This window comes from Chiloscyllium plagiosum, chromosome 3 (genome assembly GCF_004010195.1).
Source record: "Chiloscyllium plagiosum isolate BGI_BamShark_2017 chromosome 3, ASM401019v2, whole genome shotgun sequence".
Taxonomy (NCBI): domain Eukaryota; kingdom Metazoa; phylum Chordata; class Chondrichthyes; order Orectolobiformes; family Hemiscylliidae; genus Chiloscyllium; species Chiloscyllium plagiosum.
In genome coordinates, this window is record NC_057712.1 from 92,025,969 (window position 1) to 92,037,062 (window position 11,094).

The following is an 11,094-nucleotide window of genomic DNA, read 5'->3' on the forward strand; positions in this document are numbered from 1 at the left end:
ACACCACATGGGCTGTAGCTCACAAGAAAGCAGCTCACAATTAGGCAGTTAGAGATATGGAATAAATGCTAACATAGTCAGCAATACCCATGAATCCCATGAAATAAAAATCAGACTGAGTAAATTAGTGAGCTATGATTTCTCTAGCACACCAGACAGTTTTTTTTTCAAATGTTTCAAAAGCAGTAGCATTAAGAGCCTTGACAGCTTGATTGTTCCTTTTGATAGCTGTTTTTCTATTAACACACATTAATGTCTACTTTCAATAATTCCAAAGGCCAGTTTACCTCTCTCAAAGGTCACTGCAGCTTTTCCAAAAAGTAGCCTTATCTCTCCAGAAGGGTGAGCCACCACCCCCAAAGAATTCCCCAAAGTTTCAACCTGAAGCTTTTGCTGCAAAATGTGTGTGAAATGCAACCCAGCCCCAGGAAAATGTGAGATGCCATATCCGAGACAAGATTTCCAAATTTTGGCCTACTCTTCCATTTTCACAATAGCAGATAGGGCTCTCCATTGTGGTGAAAATCCAGATTACTGACTCATGCTGACCATTAGAAAAGCGCAAAGATATAGATTTTTGTTAGGCAAAGGTATGAAGAATTATAGACTAAAAAGGATATGTAGAATTGACATGGACATAAGCTATCACACAGTAGAACAGCAAGCAGTATGGAGGAGCTGTTGTGCAGCTGCTACATTTGCCTGCATCATAACAATGAAATGACTTCAAATGAATCCACTGTATGTGTAGAACTATGGAACATTTCTGAGTCATCATGTGACATATATAACTGAAAAGCTTTTTTTTTTAAAAGTAATATCTACCTCATAATTTTCTAGGCGCGGTCTCATCAAGGTTGTATACAGACTGACATTTTTACTGGGTTGAAGTGAATGCTTTTTTTTAAGTAAGTAGCAAGTTATGAATGAACCATTTTTTTTAAACACACGGTACTGCCACTATGGTTCAATACAGTGGTTGTATGGACATGGAAATGTCATAGCTTGACATGAATGTTTTGAGGGATGATACGGATTATGGGGTTAAAATTCAAAACATACACATTCAAAACATACACTTCACACTCAGAAGAATTTTAAAGAAATTTTAGTACCCTCATTCTGGACTGGAGTAGACAATTGGATAAAACTCTCACCGACTTTGCCTTTCTCACAAGAAAACGTGTTCTCCATCACAAATGCACCAGTGACGTACATCCTGTTCTAATGTCAACTCTCCATCAATTTAGTAACCAACTAGAAATGAACTGAGGACACTTTTGCTTCATAAGATTTGCAACAACTCTCAGAATTGACTGCCTAAACTAGAAGACAGAAAAGACTTCAATCCATTTATTCAGACGTACATTTGAGACAGAACCAAGAAATTTTAAAAATCTGTTCCCATGACACTACTCTGTCCCCACATTTACAAAACTACTAATAAGTTTCAGATGATCATGAAAGGGACAGCAGTTGTCACTGACTATTTCTAGCTCAAACAATTTCTTGCCTAGCTTCTCAGAATGTTCCCCAAAGATAATGGAGTGGGAAAAGTTGGAAATATCTCTTTGGACATGATGTAATTAAATACTTTTATCTTTAGATAACAAAAATATAATGCCAGAGCACGTGAGCTTACTTTTAAAAGAACCCAGCTCAATTTGAGAACTTTGCTTGCTTGTAAATAGCATTTACTAACCTTGTGGGTTCCATAAAAATTGAAATATTAATATGCAGTGCTGCAAAGTATTACGGTGAAAAATACAGCACACATAATATTTTCAGTATGGAGGAACAAAGATTGGCAGATTCAAGGGTGAGAATTTTAGATTATTTGTTGACTTTCATCCAGCATATAGGAACATAGGAATCGGACAAGGCTATTCAATGCCTCATGCCTGTTCCACCATTCAATGACTGATCTGTGTCTCAACTTCATAAATTTGCCTTTGGCCCATATTCCTTAATATCTTTGCTTAAGAAAAAAAACCCATCTCAGATTTAGAATTGACAACTGATCTAGCATCCATTGCTGTTTGTGAAGTCAGTTCCAAATGTCTACCATCCTGTATGTGCAGGAGTGCTTCCAAACAGCTCTCCTAAATGGTCTAAATAGTTCTAGAATCTCCAACTAATGGGAATAGTTTATCTTCATCTACCCTATATTTTCCTGTTAATACAATGAAGACTTAAATCAAATTGCATGTCAACCTTCTAAATTCTAGAGAAAACAGGTCTAATTTGTATCATCTCTCCTCATAAATTAATCCCTGAAATCCAGGTGTCAGTAAAATGAATGAATCTTGGAAGGACCAAAATAATAACAAACATTGTTTGCAGTAATTTTGTGTAAAACTCTCCTGGATTTAATTTCTACAAGAAATATTCATCAGCCTATCTGAAATCTCAAGGATGCACAAAGTGTCAAATAATATTTAGTAACAACGGAACGGTATTCAATGCCTTCAACTGAGAAACGAATGAGGCAAAATAGGTGAAGAAAAAATGTGTTGCTTACCTGACACTGAAATCATATGAACAAGAGGCCAACATGGATGCATGAAATGGAGAAAACTGCAGAGAAGAATAGTAGCATTAGCTTATATTATGAATGTGACATTTCTGATATGATATATTTAAACAGATTGATACTTCAATTATACATACAATCCATCATATTTAAGCTTGATACATCCAAACTATTTTGGGTGTGTATTATTTCTGGGGTACTTTTAATTTTTCAGATTTAAAAGCGTAATATTAAAAAAAAGATTTCGTTTTCTGAAAAAATTCAGACAGTAAAACTGCTGGACAGCAAAAATGCTCAAGAAAGTGTCATGAGGCAAGCACTTTTCTGAAAATCATATTCAAATGTTCAATGCAGGGTAGCACGATGGCTTAGTGGTTAGCACTGCTGCTTCACAGTGCCAGGGACCTGGGTTCAATTCCACCTTTGGACAACTCTGTGTGGTGTTTGCACATTCTCCCCATGCCTGAGAGGGTTTCCTTTGGGTGCTCTAGTTTCCTCCTACAGTCCAAAGATTTGCAGTGTCAGGTGGATTGGCCACGGGACATGTGGGGTTACAGAGATTGGGAAAGGGGTGAGTCTGGGGTGAGACGCTCTTCGGAAAGTCGCTGTGGATTTGATACGCCGAATGGCCTGCTTCCACTCTGTTGGGATTCTATGGTGCTCTGATGCTTTGAGATACTGTACTTACATCTCTCTTTCCTTTTAAGCCATACCTTAGGTCCATCATGGTGTCTGTCAAATTCATGATACATTATGTTATCAGTTAGGGGTATGTTCCTGTTGAAATTCTTGACATCCTACTTCATTAGTGTAAGAACTGCAGAATAGGAAATTTCTGTCTTAAGTTCAGGCTGGGTCACATTGGTCAGGATGTGCACAGAACTAGAGAGGCTGCTTGGACTGGTATAATAAGTGACTGGGATTCTAGGATTTCTGAATCCACTCTCGGGTTTTCCAATTTTCAACAGTACCACGTTAAGGTGCTGATTGATTCGGGTCACAAACCCCCACCCTACATTTCAGACCTGGCTGATTCTATTGCAGGGAAAGGCATATTCCAGTCCCCTGCAATTTCCATGGAGTCGGGCAGGCTTATGAAAGAGTAAAGGTTCATGGCACCTCACAGCTGTCATAAACCAGAGCCTGTTTAATAGAACCTTTTGCAAGGTCTTACCCATTCCTTTCAATTCCAGATTCTACCCAAACCCTATAACCCCCTCAGAAGCTCCATGTCAAGCTATCATACTTTCACATCCATTCAAACACTGAATTGAACCAATAAATCTTAGAATGACAGTAGTATGTGTTACAAATGCTTTTAAAAGGAAATAATCATTCAGTCATAGCTTCCCACTTGCTTTAAAAAAAATTTACACCAAAACCCATAAAAAGATCAATCTGTATACAGCCTTAATGAGACCACACCTAGAGAACTGTGTACAGTTTTGGTCTCCCTACCCAAGGAAGTTTATACTGGCCACAGAAGAAGTATAACAAAGGTACACTATACTGACTCTTGGAATGATGAGATTGTCGTATGAGAAGTCTGCATTGTGTAGAATTTAGAAGAATGAAAGGTGATTTCTTTGAATCATATAATATTCATATAAGTTTACAGGGTGGATGCTGACAGGATATGATCCTTGGCTATGGTCTAGACCAAGAAAGTCTCAGTCTAAGAGGCAGGCTGTTTAGGACTGAGACAAAAAGGAATTTATTCACGCCAAGACTAAGGAATCTTTGTAATTGTCTACCCCAAAAGGCTGTGGAAATTAATTCATTGAACATGCTTAAGACAGAGATCGATTGATTTCTTGATATTAAAGGCTTCAAGAGATATATGGATTATGCAGGATGTTGATGTGGATCATCCACGATCCTGAATGATGGAGTGGAGTCAAGGGGCTGAATATCATACTCCGGCTTATTTTTGATGTACTCCTAAGGTAAAGGTAGAAACTGCAAACATTTAAAATATCTGTCTTCCATAAATTAACACAAATTAGCACAAATTGATAGCACAAATTAGTCAGCCAGCACAGTCAGTCAATCAAGCAACATTTTCTCTGGGGGTCAATAATTGCAAAAGACTAACGGCTGTCAACGCTCTCAGCCAAGAGAAAAATATTGCTCGACTGTTAGTATAGTTTAGAGAGCTTGTCGTGTCAATTCCACAACAGTAATTATGCAAAATGAGGAGGTTTCAAATGTTTGCAGTTTCTGAAATTGGTACTTTAAAGGCTCTGGATGCCCATGGTCCCTCATCCCTGCTATAAGTGATTTACCCAACATTCCTCATGTCCACCTTCCTGCCATTTTCCAAAACCCATGATTCCCCAACAGAACAAGAATACATCTATATCAGTCTTAAATATAACAAGGATTCTGCCCCCACAGCTCTCTGTGACAAGGAGCTCCAAACATTCACGATCACTTGAGCGAAAAAAACCCATCCTCATCCCAATCTTAAATTGGCGTCCTTTTATTCTGGGTGAAAGTGAGGTCTGCAGATGCTGGAGATCAAAGTTGAAACTTTATTGCTGGAACAGCACAGCAGGTCAGGCAGCATCCAGGGAACAGGAGATTCGACGTTTCGGGCACAGGCCCTTCTTCAGGAATGAGCAGAGAGTGTTCAGCAGGAGAAGATAAAAGGTAGGGAGGAGGGACTTTGAACGCCCCTCCTCCAAGTCCCTCCTCCCTACCTTTTATCTTCTCCTGCTGAACACTCTCTGCTCATTCCTGAAGAAGGTCCTTTTATTCTGAGACTATGTCCTTGGTCCTAGACTTTCACATGAGGGGAAACCATCCTCTCAATACTTACCCTGTCAAGCCTCCAAGAATCCTATATATTTCAATGAGATTATTGCTTATTCTTCTAAACTCCATAAGACAATCCCACCTTACCAGGAATCATCCTAGTGAGCATTCTCTGAACTGCCTCCAATGAAATAACATGTTTCCTTAAATAAGGGTACGAAAACTGCTCACAGCAGTGTTCCAGATGTGGTCTCACTAGCATCTTGCACAGTTGCAGTGAGACTTCCGAGCTGTTATACTCCAAACCCCGTGAAATAAGGGCCAATATTTCATTGGCTGTCCTGATTACCTGCTGCACCTCTGTGGTAGCTTTCTGTGTTCCATGCACAAGCACCCCCAAGTCCTTTTGTGATGCAGCTTTCTACAGTTTTTCACCATTTAAAAATACTCTGTCCTTTTGTGCTTCCTTCCAAAATGAACAACTTCACATTTTCCCACATTATACTTCATTTGTCCAAATACAACATGTCTATTAGTTCCCTTCTATCCAATCTGATTGAAGCTTCCTCCAAAAACCCTCAAATTATTCAGACATCTTTTTCCTTTCATGAAGCTATGTTGATTCTGCTTCATTAAGTTATGTTTCTACAAATGTTCTACTATCACTTCCAGTACTTTTCCACATCAATACATTTCTAATACAGATGTTAGGCTAATCGGCCTACAGTTACTTGTTTTTGCCTCCCTCTCTTTTTGAATGGGGGTACCACTTTAGGAGCTTTCCAATCTTCTGGTATTTCTCCAGAATCCAGTGACTTTTGGAAAATTACAACAAGTGGATCCACTATCGCTGCAGCTACATTTTATAGAATCAAGCCTTCAGGGTCAGGAGACTTAACTGTCATCACCCCCTTTAGGTGTTGAGAAAGGTTTGACCCTGACAAAGACATTGGACATGTCAAGGTGATCTGAAGTGAATCATCAAAGCAGTCAAGTATACGGATGAATAATAACAATAAACTGCAACAACGTGATAGATACGTCACCAATGGAATAACCAAGCAGAAAACCATTATCGACCATCAAGAATTGCCAGATCTCATTGCTTATATAAAGTAATAAAATGTAATGTTTCCTATCCGAACATGCTTCATATAGAGGTCCACATTCTTTAAAAATTAAAAATGTATAATTGCCAGTAATCTACCAACTGGGCAGCCTAACTGTTGTACAATTGGAATTGGTGAAATCTTGAAATGAAAAATGTCACTCATTCCATGAGATTTGCAGGTTTAAATAAGCTAAATTTCCTGAGCTAATGTTTCTCAAAACACGTGCACAGAATTACAAGCTTAAACAATCTAAACACTAAAACAAATTTAATGAATTGTCAGTGACAAGCTAAATGGCAGAAACAGTAAATTTACTTACTTTAACTCTCCGTATAGCATAAGTGTGGCCAACGAGATGATGTACTGGCAGTCGGATATTTCGTAGGTCCCAGCACCTTAAACTACAGTCAACTGCTCCAGTAACAAGCATATTCTGGATTAAATATAGCGGACATTTATTCTTTATACCATTTTTCCATTTTATTTTGAATCACAATACAAACAATCACCAAATTGAAATGGATTTATTTAATTGATTTCTGTCTCCTTACCTGATCATATTTACTCCAGTCGCAGCTCAGTACCTCTGCTTGATGAGCAGGAATTGTTATCCTGGCTCCTCCTGCTTTTACATCCCAGACTCTTAGAGTGTTATCTCCTGAAATTATATTAACAACACACTTGACTCTTTTACTTTTGTGCATTCAAGTCAGTTTCCAAAAATATATCTGGCAAAACTTTCATTATCTATGCAATCTAACTAGATCCCAGCGATATTCATGCTGTATTGATGGTTTATTCACGATGAAATATTGAGAAAGATAAGGTGTCAGCAAGCATAATGGCATATATGAATTGTCCCAATAGAATTCACACCTAGAGATCATTCCAAACAACTGAAAAAGATTTAAAATTAATAGTATTCTTTATCAGTCCTGCCCACTCCACAGCTGATGAAAGCATTGTCAAGAGTTGGGTATACCTGGGCAGATCACCCTCTCCCATCCCTCAGACCAGCCGATGAATTTCCATTGGCATGGTGGCAGATAGGAGGCAAAGGTGAGTCATAAAGTGGCAGATATACATATTTTGCCTAAATAGGTTTTCCATCAAAGTGCTCTCAAACTTCAGTGTGGCCAGCTTGAGAGGGCACTGATGGATGCAAATCCTGGTGCAGTTGCTAGAATTGTTGCAGGTGAGTCTCACAGAATATCTGGAATAATCAGATCTACTCGCTCCTGTTCTACCCAACGTCTGTTTCTTCCCACCTGAAACCAAATGTACAGTCAAATAACAAACTGGATTTTTCAGCTTCCATGTCCTAAAAAGAATCACATATAAAGGACGGGTTGCAAAATAACGAAAAACTCAAAGTAAAAACCTACATCAACTAAAAATCTGAAGTTAATTCAATGTCTCTTAACAAATTACAAATGGAAACTTCATGCCAAAGGAAACAAAAGGCTAACATGTACTGATGACACTTCACAGAAGGTTATTTGAGACAACAAGACAGAAAAATGTGTTACTGATGGGTACATTGGAACAGATTAAATCAATTACAGAGTCATCAGAAAGAGTTATTTTCTGATTTTAGTCTGTGGTTGAGCAGGGATGTCTACAATCATGACAGCTTAAAGAGAAATGGAGAGTTTCCTGACTGAAAACTGGAGAAAAGACTCCTAAAGTAATCTCATGTCCTGGAGAATAATAAAAGCATGAGGAGAATTAAAGTAAATTCTGAAGATCAATGGCATATCTTATGTTGGCTCCAGAAGAACTGAAATAGCTCTTGATATTCTGGACAGTATAGGGAAACTCTTGAATTGAATTAATAAAAACAGAAAATGATTTGTTAATATTTTGAGGCTTAATGAATAAGGATTTGAAATACAAGGTTAAATTAGCAGTTCTTGTTTAGTTTGAATCTTGTAAAGCAAATTTTTTATGTTTAAAATGTGAAATTTTGTGTTATAGATTTATCAGCTACTAACTAGACACTTGAATTTCTTTTTTAAAACAAGTGGTCTACCTTGAGAACACAACACCGTCTTTAACTTCTGCATTTGGTTTTGACTTGCCAATAGGAAATCTGAAGCCAAAAGTAATGGTCCCAATTTTCACTCATGGATTCAGTGTGCAGAGGTGGCAGAATACTCAGGTCCATAAAATCCATCTTTTAAAATGGCTTTTCTGCCATTTGGATTTCTGGTCTGAATGGAAGCATAGGGACTAGAAGTCACAGAATGGCTAGAGTGCAGAAAGAGGCCATTTGGCTCATTTGAGTCTGCACTGACCCTCTGAAAAGCATCCCACCCTATCCCCAGAACTCTATATTTATCATGGCTAATCCAACTAGTCTGCACAACCCTGGACACCACAGGTCTATTTAGCATGGCCAATCCACCTAACCTGCACATTTTTGGACTGTGGGAGGAAACCGGAGCACCCGGCAGAAACTCACGTAGACACGGGAAGAATGTCTGTGTGAAGTCACTGAAGGTTGGGTTCAAACCTGGGCCCCTGGTCCTGTGAGGCAGCAGTGCTAACCACTGTGTCACCCTGCCGCCCAAAGTCAGGAAAGATGATCCCAGAAAATCTAAAGAGGCTGCCAGCTGTAGAAGTAAGCTGAGCAAACGGCTAACCTCAGGGAAACAGCACTGTCCAAAGTTTAAAAACCAAGAATTAAACATGAACCATCTCTCCAGTCCTCATCCCTTACAGTCACATGGTTCATGCCAACCCATGTCACTTCATACTTTCCATCTATTTTATGGCCTATCATGCTACAGATGTCAATGTATGCCACCCAAACAACTTCTCTGGCCCTTTGTGCTCCCAATGTTGAGGCACACTCTTTAAACAATCCCTATGGCCTATCATGTCAAGTTAAGTTATGCACAAACCACTATGGCTCCTCTAAAATTCTGTGCAAAGGTAATACTCTCTACCCATCCCCATAGTCCTAAAATCCTCCTTGGCAAGTTAAGCTTCGACACTATCTCCCATGGTTCATCATATTCTTTACGCCACAGTACATCCCACATGGTTTGGTATAGCCCCCATGTCAACTTAGTGCCATTTCATGCCAACCCATATACCTCGGCCAATGAATAAGATCTCAAGGTATTGTAAAAACGCTATCCATTATCCGAACAATCCGTTATCCAAACTCTTAGTTGTCTGAACAAAATACTCCCCGCCCGTCTCGTTCGGATAATTGAGGTTGTGCTGTATTCTAATTCATCCAGTAGTATCCACCATCAGCATTCCTTAGGAGCTAATACAGCAGAGATATGATAAAGTCCTATTAAATAAAGCTCTGAAAATATACTGCAGACTTCACTGTAATAGACCAAATACTCTAATTAATAAAAAAAAACCATTGACTACATTTACGTTCCTTCAACTAAATAAAACATCTTAATACAAATATCCTTTCAAACATTTTCTATACATGTATCTATCCAAGTATTTCTTAAATGTTGTAATTGTACCCAAGTTCACTAGTTCCTCAGGAAATTCATTCCCCACACGAACCACCCTCTTTGTAAAATATTTGCCCCTCATGTCTTTTTCAAAACTCTCTCCTCTCATCTTGAAAATGTGTCCCCTAGTCTTGAAATCCCCCATTCTAGGGAAAAGACAACAAACATTAACTCAATCTATACCTCTCATTATTTTATAGACTGCTATCAGGTTGCATCTCAACATCATACATTCCAGTGAAAAAAGTCCAAGCCTATCCAACCTTTCTTTATAACTCAAACCTTCCATACCCAGCAACATCTTGGTAATTCTCTTCTGAACACTCTCCAGCTTAATAATATCCTACCTATAATTAGATGATCAGAACTAGACACAGTATTCCAGAAGAGACCTTACCAATGTCCAACCTGAACATGGCTTCCCAACTCCTATACTCAAAAGGTCTGAGCAAATGAAGGCAAACATGCAAAATGTCTTCTTAACCACCCTATCTATGTGATGCAAACTTCAAAGAATTACATAAGTGCACCCCTAAGTCCCTCTGTTCTACAGCACTACCCAAGGCCCTACCCTTTTTTGTTGTACTAAAATGCATTTATCCAGATTGAATTTCATCTGCCATTTTTCAGCCCATTGACCCATTTGATCAAGATCTTTTGTAATCTTAGAAAATCTTCTTCATGTCTACTATGCTGCCAATTTTGGCACCATCCACAAACCTACTAACCATACCTTCTATATTCTCATCCAAGACATTTATATAAATAACAAACAAAAGAGGACCCAGAACAGATCACTGTGGAACACCGCTGGTCACAGGCCTCCAGTCTGAAAAGCAATCCTCCACCATTACTCTATCTCCAGCTGTTTTTTTTTATAGATATTTTTATTAGAAATGTAATATTTTTACAAGTTTACAAAAATAAACAAAACTCTCAAGTACAAACATTGATATACAATTAAATCTTAAATATATAATAGCCAAAATTTAACAAAAGAAAAATACCGAGAAAGAAAAAAAAACAAAACTCAACTAACTACTAATCTAACCTACAACTAACCAGAGTGTATAATTAAGTCTCTTACATTATTCAAATAAGAGAAAGAGGAAAAGAAAAAAACCCAAAAAAAAACGGATAACATAGAAATTGGGTAGTGAGATACATGCTCGGAATGTGTTAACATCAAATGTAACAAAATCCG

The 11,094-nt window shown here is 38.3% G+C and overlaps 1 protein-coding gene across 1 annotated transcript in view; it reads right to left on the reverse strand.

Annotated features, from left to right (window-relative positions):
- The window catches only part of pex7 (peroxisomal biogenesis factor 7), an 88,623-nt gene that overhangs the window by 23,475 nt on the left and 54,054 nt on the right, over window positions 1–11,094 (reverse strand). Inside the window, exons 6-8 of the mRNA XM_043685974.1 lie at window positions 6,954–7,060; window positions 6,722–6,835; window positions 2,522–2,577 (exon numbers count right to left, since the gene is read on the reverse strand). Coding sequence (XP_043541909.1) covers window positions 2,522–2,577; window positions 6,722–6,835; window positions 6,954–7,060 — 277 coding nt within the window. The remainder of the gene's footprint in view (window positions 1–2,521; window positions 2,578–6,721; window positions 6,836–6,953; window positions 7,061–11,094) is intronic.